Source organism: Syngnathus typhle, linkage group LG5 (assembly GCF_033458585.1).
Source record: "Syngnathus typhle isolate RoL2023-S1 ecotype Sweden linkage group LG5, RoL_Styp_1.0, whole genome shotgun sequence".
Taxonomy (NCBI): domain Eukaryota; kingdom Metazoa; phylum Chordata; class Actinopteri; order Syngnathiformes; family Syngnathidae; genus Syngnathus; species Syngnathus typhle.
Window position 1 is genome coordinate 20,601,740 of NC_083742.1, and position 22,231 is coordinate 20,623,970.

At 47.0% G+C, this 22,231-nt stretch overlaps 5 protein-coding genes across 7 annotated transcripts; 1 reads left to right on the top strand and 4 right to left on the bottom strand.

Moving 5' to 3' along the window:
- Window positions 1–939: 939 nt before the first annotated feature.
- Window positions 940–2,242, top strand: LOC133154121 (granzyme A-like). Its single transcript, XM_061278570.1, has 5 exons — window positions 940–1,100; window positions 1,165–1,306; window positions 1,446–1,584; window positions 1,696–1,971; window positions 2,045–2,242. Exons 1-5 carry the CDS (start codon window positions 959–961, stop codon window positions 2,213–2,215), a joined length of 870 nt encoding a protein of 289 aa, XP_061134554.1. The 5' UTR covers window positions 940–958; the 3' UTR covers window positions 2,216–2,242.
- A 531-nt stretch (window positions 2,243–2,773) lies between these two features.
- Window positions 2,774–6,799, bottom strand: areg (amphiregulin). 2 transcript variants are annotated; one of them, XM_061278463.1, is made up of 5 exons: window positions 5,463–6,799; window positions 4,783–4,926; window positions 4,470–4,683; window positions 4,028–4,198; window positions 2,774–3,332 (listed from the first exon to the last, which is right to left on the bottom strand). In XM_061278463.1, exons 1-5 carry the CDS (start codon window positions 5,497–5,499, stop codon window positions 3,245–3,247), a joined length of 654 nt encoding a protein of 217 aa, XP_061134447.1. In that variant the 5' UTR covers window positions 5,500–6,799; the 3' UTR covers window positions 2,774–3,244. The 2 variants fall into 2 exon arrangements, with proteins under 2 accessions (XP_061134447.1, XP_061134446.1); XM_061278462.1 differs by having other exon boundaries at window positions 2,774–3,338; window positions 5,463–6,798.
- A 1,055-nt stretch (window positions 6,800–7,854) lies between these two features.
- Window positions 7,855–10,942, bottom strand: LOC133154074 (proepiregulin-like). Of its 2 annotated transcripts, none has more exons than XM_061278464.1 (5): window positions 10,685–10,942; window positions 8,846–8,953; window positions 8,482–8,608; window positions 8,275–8,418; window positions 7,855–8,165 (listed from the first exon to the last, which is right to left on the bottom strand). In XM_061278464.1, exons 1-5 carry the CDS (start codon window positions 10,716–10,718, stop codon window positions 8,099–8,101), a joined length of 480 nt encoding a protein of 159 aa, XP_061134448.1. In that variant the 5' UTR covers window positions 10,719–10,942; the 3' UTR covers window positions 7,855–8,098. The 2 variants fall into 2 exon arrangements, with proteins under 2 accessions (XP_061134448.1, XP_061134449.1); XM_061278465.1 differs by having other exon boundaries at window positions 8,846–8,932; window positions 10,685–10,936.
- Window positions 10,943–11,996: 1,054 nt separating this feature from the next.
- Window positions 11,997–14,013, bottom strand: epgn (epithelial mitogen homolog (mouse)). Its single transcript, XM_061278467.1, has 5 exons — window positions 13,859–14,013; window positions 13,683–13,766; window positions 13,185–13,305; window positions 12,894–13,058; window positions 11,997–12,238 (listed from the first exon to the last, which is right to left on the bottom strand). The coding sequence occupies exons 1-5, from the start codon at window positions 13,881–13,883 to the stop codon at window positions 12,184–12,186; spliced, it is 450 nt and encodes a 149-aa protein (XP_061134451.1). The 5' UTR covers window positions 13,884–14,013; the 3' UTR covers window positions 11,997–12,183.
- Window positions 14,014–14,151: 138 nt separating this feature from the next.
- On the bottom strand, window positions 14,152–20,539 carry mthfd2l (methylenetetrahydrofolate dehydrogenase (NADP+ dependent) 2 like). The gene is made up of 8 exons (XM_061278461.1): window positions 19,873–20,539; window positions 18,949–19,133; window positions 18,719–18,841; window positions 18,390–18,542; window positions 17,519–17,626; window positions 15,736–15,828; window positions 15,520–15,645; window positions 14,152–15,147 (listed from the first exon to the last, which is right to left on the bottom strand). Exons 1-8 carry the CDS (start codon window positions 20,073–20,075, stop codon window positions 15,032–15,034), a joined length of 1,107 nt encoding a protein of 368 aa, XP_061134445.1. The 5' UTR covers window positions 20,076–20,539; the 3' UTR covers window positions 14,152–15,031.
- Window positions 20,540–22,231: the final 1,692 nt, after the last annotated feature.

Sequence of the window (22,231 nt, forward strand, 5' to 3'; positions counted from 1 at the left end):
GAGGTCTCATTTGTAGGCCACAAAAGCACATGAGTAAGACAAGAGCACAGCATTTACAAAGAAGAAATAAAGACTTGTTCTTTGGCCGCTCTCTTCATTTCTTCTGCATGACCTGCCAATGAAATCCAAATGTAAATAAATGCCGGACGGCTTTTTCTGAACTGACTTTGCTTGGCGCTCATGACTGCATGATGAGGCACTCCCTTCTCTAGTGTCTGCCTTCCTGTCTGTCTGATGGAAAATGATGAAGGCCAAATTGAGAGATGAGCCTCTATTTGAATTTTGAATTCTGCACCGTGTCGTCTTTTGCTGTGTTTTCCGACAAATGATCTATTTTACAAAACACAACATGTTGCTGGAGAATTATAGGATCATCATTATTATTATCAAAGTCAAAGTCTGCTTTATTGGCAATTTCTTCACGTCAAGACTCACAAAGAGATGGAAATGACGTTTCCCACTATCCCACGGTGACAAGACATAGTACACAATATACACACAAGTAAACAACACACACACCAAGAAAATAAAAACAAGAAGGCACAAACAATGAATAAATAAGAGTGATGAATAAATCATCAATAAACAAACAACATCATAAATAAGAGGAGCAAAAATGGAGCAAGTGTGCATATAGCAGACAGTCAGAATAGAGTGCAAAAGTACAGGACGCTTATTATTGTTCTGGTTACTAGTAGTGACATTTGTCTGTGTACTTCATCGGGTCTTTTGGAGCATTGGCTACATACATACTTTATGTTTCAATGAGAGTCCAAATGGAATTTCAGAAAAGATCTTCTTCAATCCATTGTGCTATCTGAAAAACAGGAGAATATTTATTTCTTTCTTCTCATGTCCCAGCAATTGTGCAAGATTTGCTTCCTTCATTTCTCGCACACACCGAGCGAGCGAGCGCACAGGCCTTCTTGAGAAGTACCACAAAGCAACAACGTGAGGGATGTGGCCGGCCGTTTGTCTGACTCATCTTTTTGCATCCCGCACAAGTATAAGAGGTGCGAACCAAGGTGGGCTTAACGCAGAAGACAAAATGTTCTCGCTCGGCTTTCTGTCTACCGTGGCTCTTCTCTGGGTCACGCCGAGTGAGTAAAAGCCATTGCAAAGCGTTACGGAAAGCTGATTCTGACGCCATTTTTCATTTGACAGGCCGTGCAGCAGAGATCGTCGGCGGCAAAGAAGTGAAGCCCCACTCGCTGCCGTACATGGCGCTGCTGGTGAGCTCGAAACCCTACTGTGGGGGTGTTCTCATCCATCCCCAATGGGTTCTCACCGCTGCCCATTGTAATGAGTAAGATATGCATTTTTACTCCTGAAATACAATTTTGTATTTCGATATATTTCTGCACATGTATATCGATCCATCCATCATATATACGTCATATGTATATGAGCTTCATGTTCCACTTGCTCGCCTGCTATTTTTGCAGAACAAAGAGCGTGTGGCTGGGTGTACACGCCATCGACAAAAGTGAGACGGCATATCGGCAAATAAGAAACGTCCAAATCAAGGTTCCTCATCCCCGCTATGATCGCAAGACAAAGGTCAATGACCTCATGCTGCTCAAGGTGAGGTGCATTCCAACACACTTTCAATTGGGATGATAATGGCCAAAGAAAGGCCGCCGCCGCCGCCGCCGCCGCCGCCGCTTTGCTTTATTTCAACTCTTCCAATTCCAGCTGGATAAACCTGTGAAGAAGACCAAGACGGTGAGGAGTTTCAAGGTGCCCAAGAAGGCCAAAGACCCCAAGGCCGGCAGTCGCTGCACGGTGGCCGGTTGGGGCTGGCTGAGCGCCGAGACCAAGAGAATGTCCAACGTCCTCATGTCCGCGGCCGTGACCGTGATTGACAGAAGGACGTGCAACTCTGCCGACTATTACAACAGAAGGCCGGTCATCACGGGGGGCATGATATGCGCCGGCTCCAAGGGTCAAAAGGTGGCCGGCACCTGCAAGGTAAGTGCCCTTCTTGTACCCCTTGTTAGTTTGTCAAGTAAAAGTCAAGTCTCACGCAACGCAATGTCTCCAGGGAGACTCGGGAGGGCCGCTGGTGTGCAAAGGAGACCTGGTAGGGATTACGGCGTTCGGATCCATGCCGTGCGGCCTCTTGAAGGGACCCGGAGTCTACAGCTTTCTCTCTGCCGAGCACCTAAAATGGATCGGACAAAGCATAGGTGGAAATGAAATGCAACATCCCTGAGCGTTTCAATAAAAATGACAAGACCCATTTCTTGGGATTTGTGCGCAACAGCTTGCATACGTACGTGCACCTTACCAAAGAGGTTCAAAGCTCGCTCTTGTCTGCTTTGAACCTCTCTCATCATTTGAAAACAAACCTCTTTCACGTTTGAACGAGAGCGAAAAATGTCGGAGCGCTCGCTCGTCGGCTTCCATCAAAAAAAGCTGAATGAGCGATCCACACCCTGCCTGGAAATTCCAGGTGTCCTTTGTTTGAACTCGGAATGAAAGGTCTCGGAGTGACCGGCCCCTTTGGCGTGTTTACCCGGTCGCCGTGGTGATAAATACAAAAACACACCCACATGGAGCTAGCTATGGAGCTACGGCGGCTTTTCTCTTTCCATTTCACTCTTATATAGAGCGAGCGCCTCATCAGTCGGATCTGTCAGATCATTTGATTGCTATCGGAATCCATCAGTCTGCACATTTTCAAAATCGTCCACTTCAAATGGTTTCTTCGCACACAACAAATCGATGGTCCCTATCTATAATGTGTTGAAAGCAAGACACAAAGTCAGACCCAAGTAGCACGGCGGAGGCTTTATTGTGGTTGAAATCTCATTTGGAGATGACGACAGTTATCACAAGAGCAGTACAATAAATAAATAAATAAATAAATGAATGAACAGACAAACAACGAACGAACGAAGGAACGAACGAACGAACGCTGTCTGTTGACTGAATGCTCAACATCCATCCCCACATACAGACATTTGTGTCATAATAAGAATAAACAGGCATGGAGATAAATAATCACAGCAAATAAATTAAACGCAAACAAATAGTGGACAGACAGTTGACATTGCATCTAATGAAGCATTTATTCAATCTTGCGCATCTGCTCGTCTGCGATGCCACCGTGGACAGACAGACAAGAGAAACGGAGCATTCGACTTGGTGCGACGCGCTCGTTTACCAACCACCCATTTGCCATTTGCCATTTGCTCTTTCCCAATTGACCTCTGCCTCTCTGGCTGCCTCTCTGGCTTTCTCACACCACCACGTCGCTGGCGGCTTTGTGCAGCTTCTGCTGCTCCGACCAGCTGCCCAGGTAGGACGCCAGGAAGTTTTTATGCCACCTGTAACTACACAAAGGTGTACGTGAGAGAGAGCTGCTGTTTTCCATGCATTCATTGATGATATCTTTTTTTTTTTATAAAACTTTCTTTCATTTTAACTTGAAATCTGAGGGAGACACCTTATAAGCACGTCAGGGTTTCTAGTCTTCCTTGCGCATGACTATTTTCTATTTTCAAATGCACAGTAGGTTTACTGTTTCACGATCTTCACTTTTGTGACGTGATGTTTTCATCCTCAAATCAATTCTACTCCCAATCAATTGAGTCATAAAATCTGACGGTGTGGACTTTGGTCCTGCTTTGAAGCTATTTAGTTACATATTGATAAGAGGATTGCAGGTGAGTTGTCACGCTATCCCGCTCAGGTGTAACATCAGCTCCTTCCTGTGATGCCAGCCGCCTGGTGCGCTGTTAAGGTGCGCTGGCTGGCTGGCTGGCTGGCTGGCTGGCTGGCTGGCTGCGGTGTGTTGTGTGCTTTCTGATGCGTCAACATATTTAGACGGCAACTCACAGGATGTAGGTGCCCGTTTTAGTGGTTTGGCTTGGCTTTTTTGTTTCGATCTGATGTAATCTACACACAATCACGACGGGCGAGTCACCTTACATTGCTTCATCCTTTAGTGGCCATTTTGGCTTTGAAACGATTTGCAGCCGTTTGATGGAGTTCGGGTGGCTTGCTGCCGTGGTGTACTCACTGCGCGCAGGCCATGAGCAGGACGGCGGCGCAGCTGATCAAAGACAGAACCACGGCCGTGACGACCAAGGCCATCTGGAGCCACTCCATGTCGCCGCTGCGCTCCGACTTGGTCCTGAGGATTCCCAAGGTTTGGATCCCGCAGCGCTCGCCGTCGTAGCCCTTCATGCAGCTGCAAAAAGGCTCCAAACGGTTAAGGTGGCTGATCTATGACTATTCGAATCCCAGTCGAGTTGTTTTCCAAGCCGTTTGCTGGGTAGCGTTGGCTTTTGAGCTTGCTTGCTCACTTGAACCCAGAGTTGGGTTCATGATCTGAACCCAACAAATTGGGGTGAAAGTTGGATTTGACCGCATCTTACGCCTTTCTGCAGTACTTTGGCATCTTAGGCAAGTATTTGTCACTTCCAACAAACGGTATGGCTGAATGAATGGGAGTCACTCACATGCACACGGGCTCCTGCAGGCCCTCCATGCGCTGGCAGTAGCCATGGATGCAGTAGTCCAGGTGGGTGGAGTTGCAGGGGTCCTCGGTGGTCTCCATGGCGGAGGTGCGGCCTTGAGTGGAGAAAGAGTGCTCGGGGTTGAGCGCAGTGGTGCTCCTGCTTTTCTGCTTGTTCTTCTTCTTGCCTTTGCCCCTTCTCTTCTTCTTGTCATCAACTGGAAGAAAGTCATTTTGCGGTCTAAGCACCAAATCTCGTCCTCTGTTAAGACTGCACTTTTCATCAGACCGACAGACAGACAGACAGACAGACTTACCCGCTGCCAGTTCCTCATAGTCGCCGTCGGCATGGCCTTGTAGAACCCGGAGGACCTCCCCTGAGGCCGAGCCCACGGTTCCGCTGCTGAGCTCACCCGAGGACGACGCCTCAGATGCCTGAGTGGCCAGAACACTGAAAAGTACTGAAAATGCAACAAAGAGTACTTTAACGGTACATCCGAGAATGTGTAGCACAATCCTGACATTTTTCTATGCATAAGATTTGTACGATTTTGTTTTTCTTCTTTTTATTTGAGATGTTTTATTTGTATTTATCCGATAGGATTTCTTTTGATTTTAAGCTTGATTTGATTTGTTCATTTCTAGTCATCTTTTGTGTCACAGAAACTGACCTATATTTGAGAAGAGGAGCAGATCAATTGTTAAAAAGCACACCATTGTAATCATCAGGTTCTGTCCCTCTCATGTGATATATATATATATATATATATATATATATATATATATATATACATATATATATATATACACATATTGTGTCACATGTGGTCTTCGTGAGCCAATTGGCCTTTCAATCCCGGCCCGGCCGGCGCTATGCCAAGTGCAAAACTCCTTCTTTGCGCAAGACGAGTCCTTGCCTGAATAGACATTCCTCATTTTCACTCTTTGGCCCGCTTTCCTGATTCCTTGCGCCAACACGAATGGGAAGTTGACTTACCCAAGCAGAGGAGGCAGGTGAGGACGAAGGTGTTCATATCCTAGGACAAAGAGCGTGCGCCGCCGCCGCCGCCGCCGGCAAGTTTGCTAGTCCGACAAGTGTGAGAGAAGGAGATTGTGCGGTGCTGTGCTGTGCTGTGCTGGCTTAACTTCTGCTGGGATTGTGCATGGCGCGCCCGTGGCCTTTATATACCTTGCCTTGCCTTGCCTTGCCTTCCCTTTGTGTGTGTGTGTGTGTGTGTGTGTGTAATGATTAACAAGCCCGGCCGGGGGCAACAAACACATTTAGCATCCCCAAAGCTGAAAAAGCAGCAATAAGGAATGCTAAGCAGTTTATATCCCATTTATTTATTCCGTCTGACCTCTCCTGGCCATTATGGCTGGCAACGTTTTGGCCTTCCCACCTTCATTCTTCCGACTTCCTCTTTCCTTATATGGTCACGTAACAACACTTTGTGGGTGGCCATTGGTTTGTCATTCCAATTTGGCAAAAGCGGCCTTCTCTGTGGTGTGTCAAATCGACAAGATCTTTCTGTTTTACAAGGACACTGCGTTTAAATATAGCAAAATAAAAAAGTACGCACGTCATTAAAAAGAAGATATTGTAATTGCATGTTACTATTTGTGTACATTTTGGGCGGGTCGTGGAAGGTCAGGCTTGTTGTGTCTACGCATCGTCTGTGTCTCCTCCCGTGTGGAATGCTTGGAGTTCTCGGCGTGTTTTGTTTTCTCACCCCGACGAGGTTGTCGTGTCATGGCGTCGGATGAACTTTGCGATATGAGTGTGTCTGGAAGGAAGGTAGGTAGGAAGGTAGGTAGGTAGGAAGGTAGGTAGGAAGGTAGGTAGGAAGGTAGGTAGGAAGGTAGGTAGGTAGGTAGGTAGGTCTCCCACAAAGCCTGGAGGGAAGTTGCCGCCCTCACGCATGCAGGCACGCAGGCAAGCTCACACTGAATATCAAGGCAAGATATAAAAATAGCTGCATCTCTCAGCACAATGAAATGGCAGCTTCTGTGTCATTAGGAATCATACAAACACAATCATGACATGGACTCTGGTGTCCTTTCGGCGGACAGAAATATTCCGATTTAGAATCATCTAGAAAAGAAAGGAACACCCTCATGACCCAAAGCATACCACATCAAATTCGATCATAGAAGACCATAGCGACTAACTTCATTTATAGTCATTCGGATAACGTGCCTGCCTGTGAGCATTGTCATATTGGTGTTTGAGAAATATCTATTAAACATGCAAAATCCACTTATGTTTTGATCCGTCTCCGGGGGCAGCCATTTTGTCACTTGCTGTCTGTCGGTCGATTGAAAATGACATCATTGTTGCCTTAGGTGACAACCAATCAGGGCTTAGCTTAAAAAAACCAAACCAAAAAAAAACTTTAGCGAGCGCAAACATGATTCCAATACTTAGTTCCGCCAAATCGTACGTGTCAACATCACTTATTCCAAAATGTGCATGGGCTCCACGTGTCCGCTTTTTAAAGTATATGCAAAGTAAGTGACAGCAACAATAGGATGGATCAGAACCGCAACGTGCAAGCAAGCACGCACCTGCGAGAATGGGAGATGGATGCCACAAATGTCGAGTTAATCATGTCATAGTATATGCAAAGATGCGGATGACTGCAAAGTTCGGTGTGACCAACCTACTGACACGCAACAATAGGATCAGAAGCACAACGTGCCGAATCGGGGAAGGATGCTACGAACGTCGAGTTAATGATTAAGCCTGCTTATCGGTCTAATTAGCATGGAGAGCACACTGACACAACTAATTCAGTACTTAGAAACACCTCACTGGCTCCAATAAGAGTGCGTGGACTACAATGGTGCTTATATATTAACCCGGCGGGCACACGAACGAACGTCATGATGGATGCATGCATTATTTGGCATTACGCAGTGGACGGACGGACGGTGAAACCACAACATTTGTATCGCAAATCGTCTTTCCCAACTATTTCAAACGGCTCTGACCTACTTGAGCCACCCTTTTTATTCCCTGTAAAGCGTCTTTGGGTCATTGAAAAGCGCTATTTCATTGATATATTTTTATTATTGACATGTTTGGGCTACTTGCTGTAGTCTTCCTTGGAAGCGTCACGAGATGGGGGCCCTACTGGAAGTAGCCCAAACATGTCAAGTAGGTGAAAAATGGTCCCTGTCTAACTAAAAGAACTGTTTCAAACAGTAAATGAAAGAAGACGGTATGAGCCTTCACAAACGATCTTCCCCAATTGAATTCAAGTTTATTGTAGTTCAACAAAATAAGTCAAGTTGACAAAAAAACACTTTGTAAGCAAAATAAGCCAAAAGAACACAAGTGGATGTCAAAAAGCAAAACTACGTGTGTAGGTAAAAGACATGAAGCAGTATAAGACAAACTATTTTATTAGTTTGGGGCAGAACTTCCAGTGTACACGTAAAGTCTTTCGAATAATAAATGATCAACATCCTTTTTCAGGGATAGAAAATGCAGAAAGGTATCAATAAATACTAGCTCCACCATGGCAAAAGCTAAAGTGCAGCTTTTAAATGAAAAACGTAGCATTTCTTAGGAAAAAGTTACAAAAGGGCTCATGTGTTCATTTCCAGCGTGGACGCTCGCTCACTCCACAGCTACATTGCCTGCACTCCTTTGTAGCCTTGCCGCTTCTTTGGCGGATTGCATTTATTCCTCTTATACCTGCGGCGGGCGGCAGGCACAAAGACAAGAACCGTTGAAAGGAACCAACGTGTTTTGCCGGCAAGATTGCCCAAATCTCCCAGTGAAGACGCCACGCCACGCCACTCACTTGCAGCAGCAATAGACAGCTCCAGCCAGGCCCACGGTGAGCAGAGTCACACAGAAGATGATGAAGATAATCTGCTCCTCTCCTATTGGCTTGAAGACCAGCTCAAGGTTGCTACAACGGGGGCCGTAGAAGCCGCTGTGACACCTGCCGAGTCGGACATCGTTTAGCGCAAACAAACAAATACATGAGGAATATGAAGACGCTTACTTGCAATGGTGTTCATTGACATCCACCAGCAGCATGCATTGACCTCCGTTCATGCAGTAGTTAGCATAAGAGGAGTCACAATGCTGGGTGGAGCGTTTCACCACACGGAGGCGCTCTTCAGCATGGCCTGAGGTGGAAGCAGACGCAACATACAGTACATAGATAGACGGGACTTCATACTTGAGATGTCTAGCTAGGAAAAGCCTACGAGAAGACCTGAACTTTATTTGAGGCGCTCTTGAAAAGCGTTTCATTTTCTTTCCATTTGGCTTGTCACGTGAACACTAGACGGTTTTATTCTGGTATCATTCACATCATCTGTCATTTCATAGCGGCGCTTTCTAGCCATATCTAGCCAGTGTACCTGCAGACATGGAGGAGTCAGCGTGTGTGGCGTGAAGAATGGATGTGATGCTTTTCGTCAGGACTGAAGGCCACAACAGTATGACACCTGTTGAACACATGCAAAAGACTGGATCGAGATGCAGCGTGACAAGTGAAGCCATGCTGCCTGCCTGCCTGCCTGCCTGCCTGCCTGCCTGCCTGCCTGGCTGGCTGCCTGCCTGCCTGGCTGGCTGCCTGCCTGCCTGCCTGCGTGCCTGCCTGCCTGCCTGCCTGCCTGACTGCCTGCCTGCCTGCTTGACTGCCTGACTGCGTGCCTGCCTGCCTGCCTGCCTGCCTGCCTGCGTGGCTGCCTGCGTGGCTGCCTGCCTGCCTGCCTGCCTGCCTGCCTGCCTGCCTGACTGACTGACTGACTGACTGCCTGCCTGCCTGCCTGACTGACTGACTGACTGCCTGCGTTCAAGTCAGGTCGAAATGTATCACAGCTGTGTAGTAGCGCCCTTTAGTGGTCAAAAGAGTCAACTGCAACTGAGCATGCCGGTTCAGAGCAGGCAGTCAGTCAGTCAGTCAGTCACAGGTCAAATGGGATTGAAAAAGCAGACGAAACACACACGCACGCGCACGCACGCGCACGGAATGAATGAGTTCTCCTCAGGCCTCCCCCTTTCTTTTTGTTGCTCCATATATCCCGTTGCCTCCTCGTCATGTTTTTACTTGTTTGACGACAATGCCGGAGACTCATTTGTGCAAGCAGTAGATATTAGCCGACGGCAGGAAAACGGCAGGATTCTGGTTTTCCATGTCTATTGTAGATACTTTACTCATGATGTAGCAAGGCCAACCGCTGTTCTGATGATCTTCAAACGTGTTGAGAAGAAAAAAAAAACCTCTGAATTCACTTGACAAGGTCTTTCAAAGTTTGTAAGCCACCCATTAAGACTATTGATGTTGTAAGAATGAAAAAAGTCAAGACAAATGAAAGAATAGGAACTTGAAAGTGTTATTGGAAGCTGTCTGTCACTCACTGTTTCCCCCCCTTCCCTTTGCTATTGTGTGAGCGCAGAAAACGAGAAAGATGAATGGCTCCTTTTGATCTGGCACACAGCTACGCATGTCTCGGTTGTTCCGAAGGTGGGCAAAAGTGCAACTTCTTCATTTGAACTCACAGCTCAAATCAAAAAGTGAAAGGCATATTTTACATTCGTTAAACACAGTGAAATGTTTCATTTGAGATGATGGCGGCTTACAGCCAGCAAAAATACAAATGGATCATCTTGATCCATTTGACTATGACACCATTTTATACATTGAAAGGATTTTTAAGAAAGAAAAGAGGTACGAATGGCTCCGATAACTCGTACTTGAATCACTTTGTAATCGAACGGAATTGAATGTTCATTTGTGGGATCCTTTGCTTGCGTATTGCAATTAAAATCAATATTGTGTATGAGGTAAGACAGAAACAACAGAAGTGCGAGTATAAACTCATGTCGCACTAATACCACTCATTGGTGCTACTTTAAATAATTCAATACCTGAGTCACTTATTTTCAAAATGTAACATTGTCGATCACATGAAGAGTTTTGCTCCAACATTATAGGCTCACTGAGCCTGGCTCAGGTTCGGTATCACAGAAAGGCTCCAATTAGAATTGGTCTGAGAAATGGCATTTTAGAATGACACGAGGTGAAAACATGAAATGACCAACAAGATGACATTCTTTTTCAACTTGATACGTACGCTTTGTTCTAACGTTACTTTTTGCACTTTCGTCACGAGGGGCACGATTTCGCATTACATTTGAAGGAGTCGAGTCTTGCCAAACGTCTTCTAGAAGCATCTGAAGAAAGTCACACTTACCGAAGATTGAGACGAGCGCTGACAACTTTGCCATTTGGAGCGATGACGTGCGCAAATCCACCAAAATGTGCAAAATACCTTCCACGTCTCCAACACTGCTGTCTTGTCTTGTCCTGTGCTGTGCTGGTGGTTGTCGCCGCTAACCAACTAACTTATCGGTAAGGTGAGGCGAACTCAAGTGGCCAGACGGACGGACGGACGGCCGCGGGTTGGCTGGGTGCGGTCGAAAGGCAGGCAGGCTGTCATTGGCTTGGAGACAAGAAAGCAAAAGATCCCGCAGTTAGACAAAGGCCCTGAAGGCGGCATCATCGTCATCGCCGTCGTCATCATCGTCATCGCCGTCGTCATCATCACCACCGCCACCATTCATTGTACGTCCGTAATTGACGGCTTGAAACGTCCGTCCTGTCCTGGCAAAAGTACACCAACCACACACAGATCGATAGATGGATGGATGGATGGATGGATGGATGGATGGATGGATGGATGGATGGATGGATGGATGGATGGATGGATGGATGGATGGATGGATGGATGGACGGACGGACGGATGGATGGACGGACGGACGGATGGATGGATGGATATTCACTCCAACTTGATGTTACACGGACGACAAGGCTCCCTTTTGAAAGGTGTAAACAAGAACAATGAACGCAACCTTCAATTTTTCACGCTCACATGGTACGTTTGAGGTCGATTTGAACCCAGAATATCTCAAATTAGGAGCCACAGGTCTTGTATTCATTGGACGTTAAAAATGGATGACTCACAATAAAGAGTCTCTCTTGTACTAGTTGAAAACCATTGCTGATGCTTCTCAATGAATCCGAATGTTGCGAAACATTTCTAGTTCAGTGGTTCAATTCAAACTGCCAAAGTCGTATCAAGAAGATTCTCGACATAGAGTCGTGTGTTTCATGATTTTCTACGATCATTTGGAAGAAATAGGTGGACTTACAAGCAGTCAGCTCAAAAGGGAGTCATACACAAAGAGATAGTGACACACTTGAAGACATCAAAATAAAGCACCTTTTAAACGGAATGGCTGTCATAGGTTATTTAAGCAAATGCAATTTCAGGGGCTTTGTCTCCGAGAATCCCATTTTCTTTCCCCTTCGACTGTCACCTAAAAATCCAATCGGTATTTTCTGTGCCATGTAAGCGACAAAAGCCTCACAAATGGGGCTGGCTCATTTATTGCAAAATGCTATCTTGACCGAGAAGAAATAAAGGTGATGAACTCATTTGTGGATGTTGAACAATATGCAAGGGTTGTTGATGATTTGGCTTGAAAAAGAGATAGTAGACGCATTTAAAATCTCATTCATTTATTAGTACAACATTAAATACATGGAACAAAATAAATTATAACAATAAATAGTCCAATTTTATTTGAAGGTGTTACTCTTGACAGGCTTTGTGTTCCGATGAAAAAAAAATGTTGCTTTCTGTCTGTTGTGGCAGAGATGAAGAAAGTTGAAGACTCTCAGGTAGGGTGTCACACTTTCACCTCACATGGTGCAGATTCCATTTGTTTGCTTGATTTTGTATACCTGAGAACAAAAACACAAGAGGTACGTAGGTTTCAGAAATAACAAAGTGCATAGAACCGTTACAAAACGTCGCCCAACAAGCTTTTTGTCTTACTTGAACAAACGCTCCTTGTTTTCTTTTCTTTTGGTTTTCCTATTTCAATTGTGCTCACCATAATCACAGAATCAATCACGTGCCAATCGATTGAAAGAAAGACACTCACTGCCTCACTCACTGCCTCACTCACTCACTGCCTCACTCACTCACTGCCTCACTCACTCACTGCCTCACTCACTCACTGCCTCACTCACTCACTGCCTCACTCACTCACTCACTCACTCACTGCCTCACTGCCTCACTCACTGACTCACTCACTCACTCACTCACTCACTCACTGCCTCACTCACTGCCTCACTCACTGCCTCACTCACTCACTGCCTCACTCACTCACTGCCTCACTGCCTCCCTCCCTCACTCACTCACTCACTCACTCACTCACTCACTCACTCACTCACTCACTCACTCACTCACTCACTCACTCACTCACTCACTCACTCACTCACTCACTCACTCACTCACTCACTCACTCACTGCCTCACTCACTGCCTCACTCACTGCCTCACTGCCTCACTCACTGCCTCACTCACTGCCTCACTCACTCACTGCCTCACTCACCTCCTTCGGATGACGCAGTAGGCGATGAAGACCAGAATGAAGAGGACGATGGCTGCCCCGCAGCTGAGGGAAATGAGGTGCTCCACAGCTATGTGACGGCGAGAAAACATGGTGTCCACCTCGCGGTCATAGTGGCAGCGATTCCCGCTGAAGCCAGACGGGCATCTGCGTAGGGAATAGAGAGAGAGAGAGAGAGCATTTCATTTCAGGGACAAAGAAAGAGAAAGGACAACACCGAGCCACGGCTCCGTCCGTCCGAGTTGCCTCGAGTGGCTCTTTGAAATGTCTCACATGCAAAAGGGCTTGCTGGTATCTTGGGGGTAGATGCATGCGCCGCCGTTCAGACAGAACTTCTGGTCTTGGCTCCCGCACGGCCTCTGGGGACTCAAAAGTAGAGGATCCTCCGTGCTGTCTGCGGCAAATTGAAGCACAAAATGGATCAATAATCGCTTCTCTCTACCAAGAATCCAGGGAGCATGTTTTTGCTTCTGTCACTTCTAATTCCAATCCATATTTACGGCCACTGAAATACACTGAGGAGAACAATGGTATGGTAGAACAATACAAGGACTGGCTGGCTGGCTACGTTTGGATCGGCACGATTATATTGGTGGTTCAAAAGGCTTTACCCTGTCAATTCATTTAGACGAGTCACAAGATTAGAACGTCAATGTCACGCCGAACAAAGTCAGCTTCACTCGACACTTGATTCATCGTCACTTCTGTGTTAGTTAGTTAGTGCCCGCCCGCTCGCCCGCAGAAGAAAGCCAAAGAGCAATTGATAGTTACCCTTTTGAAGCCGAGTGGGATTCCTTGTGCTTTGTGCTGACTGGCCCGACACTGCCAGGAGAAGAAGAAGGGCTGAGAGGACACCTGGAAAACGAGCATTCCATCTTTAAAAGATCTCAACGCATCTTTGCCATTTGACCTTTCCGTCCGATCGAATCAATCAACAAAGAACTCACCCTCTTTGAGGCTCTGCGGTAACATTTTGTCTTGCTTTCAAAATCGGAGCTCCTATGTAGCGCTACGGAACATCCTCCCAACTTTATATAGAGCCCTCTCGCAACCGTGGGGACTTTTTTTTTTTTGAAGTGAAAGAAAAAAGAAAAAGAAAGAACCTAAGTAAGTTGCGTCATACTTCCTTTATTCCCACGTACTTTGCATGCACAGACAGGTCCATCTGGGCTGATGAGAGCGGCAGTGGGGGCGGACTCATCCCGAGGCCCGTTTCGAGGCGCCGTCCGCTTTACGACCACTCTTCCTTGGCACTTGAGATCATTACAAATGAAGCACGGTTGATTTCATTTTCACTTTCCCGTGAAACCTGCTGTGTTCCACAAAGAATGCAAATGTCCTCGGTAGAATATAAAAAATATGAAATCTTATCATAAGAAATAAATCCGAGATGAAAAGGAACATGGTAGAAATGTCTCAAGTAAGCAGGTATGGAGTCTCGATGCGCTTGTATAGGCACCAGGCCACTTCCGGGTGGCACAACGGGATTGAGGGAAAAATGTGTCCGGAGAAGCAAATGAACGGATGGATCCAGTGGAATCCATCCATCGATGCGTTGGATAAGCTCAAGCTGGGAGCGGATGTTGTCAACGCTTGTGCAGTGAGAATGCCAAGAGGTAGGTTAGGTGGGTGGCTATGTATCCAATGTTTGGTTGCAAAACATAATGGCTAGCCTGATAGCTAGCTGGCTAGCTAGCAACATCATGCTAGCCAGAGCCTATGGCTATGCTGCTAAAGGGGAAGTCAGCTCAAACAGTTTGAAAACAATTCCAAGTGGGCCCACTAGTCTAAATACGGTATTGTGCTTCACCCCTTGTTTTGATCCATCGATGGGATTTGGCCACTTTCGGTTGAGACAAAATGACGATGGTTTTACAGGTATGGCGGCTCACCTGCTTTCTGAGTTTGGTCATGTGACATTCACAAGATGAGCCACCATTGAGCTGAGCGACTGCAATGTGAGTGGCAAAAATGGCCTCCTCAAATCACCATGGCAGACATTTCCAAATGACTTTTCGAGCTTTGTTCATTAGTGAGATTAAAGATGGCTTGAGCTTTTGCCACCCGGAAGTAGGTGCGACGTCACGGTGAAAAGTGTGCGCGTCGCGTCATGTGCGGTGCTAATGCATCAGGGCGTTTCTGGCGGCGGTCACAGTGTTCTTCATCAACATGGCCACCGTCATAGGACCCACGCCTCCAGGAACAGGAGTGATATAGCTGGCCTTCTCTTTTACGCCTGCAACAAAAAAGCCAGGCCAGATTTCTTTTCTGTCATCGTTTGGCACTAAACACGCCTATCCATCATACAGTAGATCTGAACGGAAGAAAACTCAGTCTCCCAAAAATGATACTACTTTTCCAGTCCAATTTAAAAACTTGCCGAATGAGCACCTTTGGAAACCTTACCGGTTAGTAGTTGACAATAGCGACAAGAATGCCAAACTGAAATCTTTCTTCGAGTGTCTTTTGGCCCCGTGTTAACTTGTGCATCGAGCAAGGTTCCCAGTTTGAGAAGAATGGTCAAACTCTTTTTTCCAAGTCACTCTAAAAGCAAATCGCCACGACAGAATTCCCGATTTGCTGAAGACAACTCAAAGCAAGTCCTCACCCTCAAAGTCCACATCACCGATGAGCCTCAGCTTCCCCGTTTGGGGGTCCACACTGCGGTTGATGCCCACGTCAATGACCGCCGCACTTTCTTTCACCATGTCTGCCGTGATCAGACCGGGAACACCTAAAGGCCGCACACAAAGAAAGACGTGAAGTCAGTGGCGTGATGAGCATTTCTCCGTCCGTCCGTCCGTCCGTCCGTCCGTCTCGTGACCTGCAGCAGTGACAATGATGTCTGCCAGGCTGCTCAGCTCCTTGAGCCGCTCTTTGGGCGTACATCTGTGAGCGATGGTCACTGTGGCGTCCCCTGAAATGAAAGCAATCCAATCAAAGACGTCACGTATCGCTACGGTGCTTCATTCCACCAGGACTTCACTCACTTTAGTATGTATGTGCAAATGGCACACTTGCTCAAATAATATTCGACACGGTGACTTGGAGCTTTCGGATACTTTTTCTTTCAATACGTTTCGGAATGCCAGGAGTTTGCCCGAATGCCGAGAATTTGCCCGAATGACATATCCTCAGTTCATTTGGACGACTACCGCGCGCGCATATTCCTACGCGGCGCATCCGAGGCAAGCCGGGGAATCGGAAGCAGCGCCGGGCGGCAGCGGGGAAAGTGAAGGAGTAGTCTGATCCGCAAACACTGCTTTCATTCTTCTCAAAGCACCGCTCCATCCTCAAGTACACAAAAGCGTTGACACCATTGGCACAATAATCTTTTTTTTGCATGCCCTTCAGTCATAGCTGAGCTGAGGTGAGATGTAACAGGGAGATTAGGCCTGCAGCCATCTCAAGGAGCGTTCCGAGGGAATGTGGCGGAAGGAAAGGCAAGTCGGAGCGTGTCGCCAGCATCACATGGCAGGCATACCTGCGCCTGTGCCGCCCGCCGGTGAGTGGTACAAATGAAATAAGCAACTCTTGGAGTAGATCATATGTAGGTAGTCCTGCGCAAATGGATTGGACCGGCCAAGCAACCGCATGCTTTTTTTGGCTTGGATGTGACGTAGCACATCGTCAAGTTCGGAAAAGTCCAAGTATGTGTCTATATGGTGGCTACTCAAAAGCTAATTGCTGTAAATGCCACAGCAAATGCCTTTGGAACTTCCTGCAACCTTATAAGGTGGCCTGATCCGTTGGAGTCCCCCCCCTCACGCAAGAGCTCAAGCTCAAGCACAAGCGTAAGCACTCCCTGGTGTTCCTTTCCGGTAAACATCTGCCGGCGGCAGTGCGAGTGGAAGGGTACACTTATGAAATAAGTCCAATGTTGAAATATGAAACTTAATGTGCATGATTAATTGTGGTGAGCGTTTAATATTCTTCACTTTCAATATGTTCATTTCTTTTCTTTTTTTTTTCATGGGCTGAAGATCTGCTTGGTAAAAAAATGGCTTAAGGTACTTTTAGATTGACAGATATTATCTTTCAACCAGCGCTGCCCGAAAACCCATTGCCGTGCTAGCTGCGTGTCATTTGGGCTGAATCTTCAGTCCGGGGAGTATTTGGGCAAATATCTGACATCGGGCTGCGAGGGGAATCGAGCTTCTGTTTTCCAATTCCGTAGCCACTAACTAACTTAGAAAAGGACATAAAAGTCATAAAAAAACAGAATTGCAATGACAATGCAACGACATTATTTCCCAAAATGGTTCAACATTGACTGCTATGTTGCGACTAGCTCCAAACTGCAGATGCTCATCGGCTCAGACTGGTATGTGTGTGTGTGTGTGTGTGTGTGTGTGTGTGTTTGTGTGCGTGTTTGGTGGGCCTTCAAGATTGTTCTGATTTTTATGACCTTGCCGGTGTTGGAGCGTGAAGCTTTTATTGCAATACGCTGGCTGCTTTGCGCAAAGACTATGATCAACAGCAGCACATCAGTGATCATGGCTCATATGCTCCATTCAGCCACTTGTTGTTAATAAGAGTTATGTGGCTCACTCAGTCACTCAGTCACTTAGTCACTCAGTCACTGCCTCAGTCACTGCCTCACTCACCGCCAGGGCGCTCATGGTTCCGATCGGTATGCAGCAACATGGCGATGGGCATCCCCACATTTTTGGAGCGTCCGGCAACCAGCACATTCTTCCCCACCGTCTCAATACCTGCGCCAGCCGCACATATTCAAGGGGAAATAGTTGAAGGGGAATGAATTATGCCTGGCACCTCAGGGAGAACAACTCCATTTGTCCTAGTCCTTCCTCTCAAGGATAAAAGAGGAGGGAGGGCAAGGGCTATGATAAGCAGCATCCAATGACTGACTGCATGTGCTGACCCATATCTGACACAGATGAAGACAAAAAGAAGAACAGTCAAATTCTTCAGATTGGGCTCCTGCTTGACGTTGTCAATGCGCATCACGATTCATTTTCTTCTCTTTGTCTCGATCAAGGTCACTTGAAAGATGGAGTTCATCCCAACTGACTTTGGTCAGGAGGTCACGGATTTGTCCAAAAACTCACCAAATCTCGTCAACCTCCAAAACACATACTACATCCATACGTAGTGGGCCGGCCATTTTGATTTGAATGTGCATTTTGGGGCTCATTTGGACTTGTTAGCCTGACCAGGAGCACATGCCGCTGTTATTGTCATACGATACATCTCCAAATGACAACAAATAACAATGGGAAAGCTTTGAGGATTGGATGTTTGTTTTTTGCAAGACTACAGGAAATAGAAAATGGATTGACGTATGATTCAGTGGCCATTGCAGGGTAAACAATTATTATTGGGCGCCATCTAGTGGACTTGCTGTCGTCAATTGAACTATTCCGTTGGAAAGACATTTGGACGCCAGTCGATGATTGTACTTTTCGTATTTCACCCGTCTTCTACAAAAGAAAGCCTTTTCGATACTTTGCTTACCTGCTCTTTTGATGATCTCCCAGACAGCTGCAGGCGTGGCAGGCACCATGGATCTCTGGTCAAGACACAGCTTGCCGATATTCACAATGTGGAAGCCGTCCACGTCTTTCTCTGGAGCAATGGCATTACACACTGCTCTTTCATTGATGTGCTCTAAGTCAAGAGAGACACGAATGACATGATTGTCATCGAAGATGGAGCGGCGTCGCCCAACGACGACAAGAATGACCGGAGGCGTGAGGTCAGAGTGAGCCAGCCGGGGCCAGCCAGCCAGCCGGGGCCGGCCAGCCTGCCAGCGCACGGCACGGCACGCTTGCGCGGGTGTTTACCGGGAAGCGGCAGCTGCACCAACACGCCGCTGACCCGCCAGTCTCGGTTCATCTTGTCTATTAGATCCAGCAGCTCCTCCTGAGAGACGGAGCTCGGTCGCAACACGGTGTCGCTGGAAATACCTAGTGTGCGAAAAGCACGTTCCTTTTCCTTGAGTATTTGTCAGGGTGTCAACAGCTGTGTTACTTTTCATCTTAGTCACAGTGTTTAGAAAGGTGTGACATCTGACCCAAAGTGCTGGCAGCGCGCGTTTTGTTCCGAACGTAAGTCCTGCTGGCCGGGTCATCCCCCACGAAGACCACTCCTAGATGAGGTCTCATGTTACCCTCAGCAACGAGCTCTTCCACGTCACGTTGGATCTCTCTGTGGAGCTGACGAGCCAACGCCGTCCCCGAAATCACCACAGCGGCGTGCCTGCAAATGCATGGTCAAATTTGGCGATTTGGCGGCTACGCACGCTTGCTGACGTCAACGTTTCTTTCTTAAGTGCACTCCACTACAGTCTATTTGCTAAGTTCACTGTATTCAAGTACAATCGTACATTTGCAAAGTAGAAAAACAATGGTTGTGTATTTGGAAGCCATTTGAAGAAGCTCTTTTGGGTAGACTGGGAGCAACGGCACGGGCTGCCATGATAGCAGAATTGTTAAGTCACAACGGCAGGGGCTTTTCTGTTCATGCGTCCGTCCGTCCGTCCATCCATCCATTTACTGTGTTTGAAAGGGAGAGATGACGACGTTGAGCAATGCAAAGTGACATTGACTGGCTCAGGTTAGCTTGCTGCGGTGACTGCTTTCTTTTTTGCTCCAAAGCTCCGTCTGCAGTGATGGTTCCTTTCGGACAGCGGCTGCTGGGTGGGTGGCATCCATGCGGCCACACTAGCTGCCTTCTCTCATTTGTCGTCTTTTCTTCATGACCTTCTCATACACAACGCCAGCAAATACAAATACAGCAGCACCTGCTGTCGAGCCGCATGGCCTTCCCAGGTCCGTCCGTCCGTCCGTCCGTCCCCCAGCTCCCCTCCCATCATCACCTCCGCTTGAAAGTAACGTCCGTCCCGCCGTCCGTCCGTCCGTCCGTCCCCCAACTCCCCTCCCATCATCACCTCCGCCCGAAAGCCATGACTCCAGCGGACACTTTGGAGCGCTTTTACCTCGTGGTCGATTGATGCAGGTGCCTCCGTTGACTCTCCCATTTTCTGTGGATCCGCAGCTTGGCCCGACAGGAGCGGTGGGGGTCTGCCAACCTGCTATAAAGTGCCCAGTAGGAGCGGAGCGGGGATACGGAGGCAGCCATGTTTGCGCGCGCGCACGCGAGCGAGAGAGAGAGAGAGAGGCTGCGCGTGAGCGTTGTCATAGAGACCGGGAAGCTAACACATGCTAGGTGCTAGCCGACAATGTCGTTCGTATGCAAGCCTAACACATAGAGCTACGACCGAATATAATGATAGGGTATTCAATTATGAAATAAAGAGTAATGTAATCAGGAGTGAATAAAATAAGAGCTCACGATTTCTGTACGCTGTATGTCTTTTTGGTTTGGCAGTGTGACGTCACATTTATTCAAATGTTTGTGCCTTTGGTTTGTAAACGATGTAATGAATGATTCCATGAAGTCATGTGTCACATGAAAACGACTTGTAAAAATGCCCGGTCGCATTTTAACCAACGTCTAACGGTCACACATCCTTTGTAACTTGCTGGACCGATCGCTAGGTTCAAATCAAGAAATCGGTCTTTCCGCCGCCACTAGATGGCAACAAATATGTTGCCTCCGATCCGAGGAGTGCTCTCCCACCCAAGACGTCATCCCAGGAGCATCAGGTGTCTCCTCCCTGCCTCCCTCCCTCCCTCCCTCCCTCCCTCTCAACGCAATTTTGTCAACACTGTCGGTTCTAATGACCCAGAGGACATTTCGATGTTGCCCTTCATTGCCCAGGAGAACATCAAAGTACGTGGCATTATCTGCACGAGACAATCCAGGAAGATTTATTGATGGCGGCAAAAAGTAACCTTTCCAGTGCACACTTTTTCAAATGACACAAGAGTAGCAGTCAGTCTGTCTTGCACACCTGATGTGAAAATCTGACCGGGTTTCAATTGTTCACCTATATTTCACCTTTATTTTTTGGTGTTGTTTACTTGCACGTATATTGTGTACTATGTCTTGTCACCGTGGGATAGTGGGAACGTTATTTCGATTTCTTTGTGTGTCTTGGCATGTGAAGAAGAAATGGACAATAAAGCAGACTTTGACATATTCTGATGAATGAAAGCCACCCATTTACTTGGATCACTTCTCCTCATTAGGGTTAGCAGGTAGCACTGGAGCGGTGTGAATCATGAATAAACTTCACACGCGTGTTTTTGAAATGTGGAAGGAGGCCGGATTTCCTGGAGAAAGCCCCCACGCACCAGTACTGGGAGAACATGCAAATGCCACCCAGGTTCAAACCCAGAACCGGTCTGATGTAAGCCCCACGTCTATGCCGACCACAAGTCAGCCACGCTGCACGTTGAGATGCAAAGCAAGTTTTGAGCAATGCCGTGGTCCATGCCGTGGGTTTTGTTTGACGATTGGGCTTGTTTTGATCAAATGTGCATGGTAAACACCACACCCCAAAGGCTTGTCTAGACAAGAGACGGAACAAAGGTTGCTGGCAGCATTTGTCCTTGTTTGCTCGAGTACACCAACGCGACTGCAAAAACATTCGTCTTTCTCTTTGAAGGGAGGGAAGTCATTGCATGAATAGCGACTAGCTGGATAAGCATCATTTCCCGGTTCTTTGACTTCTCCGTTTAGAGTCGCATCAAACGTCAAAGAAAGTTGAGGTTTGCTGAGGAAAAAAAGTTTTCACTTGCCAAGCACTTTATTCCCTCGTACGTGACTCACTTTTACAAACCATGCAGTACAAGCTTGGTGTTTTCTTTGAAAGTTGGGAGGAACGTGATCTCATGACACATCGCACTGCTTCATTTTGGTACCGCGTATTGACAATGGTACGTACAGTTGGCCGTATGAACTCAACTTGTCATTGTTTTTTTTGAATTAATTTCCCACTAGACTGAATTCATTACTTGTGGTGACGCTCATCGGAGAGCAACTTGTAGTGCTGAAAACAACAACAACAGAAGAGAATGTCATGAGAATGAAGTGTCAAGAAGGGAACAACTAAATATGTCGTATGTATTTGCCCTTTACGTTCAATACAATTTAGCATTAGGATGCGTTTTGGTCCACGTGTTTTGGCAATAAGCCCAGCACCTTGTACAAAAATGAAATGTGGCTCGAAATCCCGTCTGGAACACGTCAGCAGGCCCAGCAGGCGTGGGTGAATACTCTGCGAGTCATTTGTTCCACCCAGCTTCTGAATGGAACGAGGTCATGTCTCGACAAGACACCCATCCACCGCCTTTATACAGTTGAAACGGAGCTTTTTAACTTACCATTCAAAAACATAAAGACAAATACTTTTAGACTTTGCATTCATACCAATTGTATATTTATTCTTT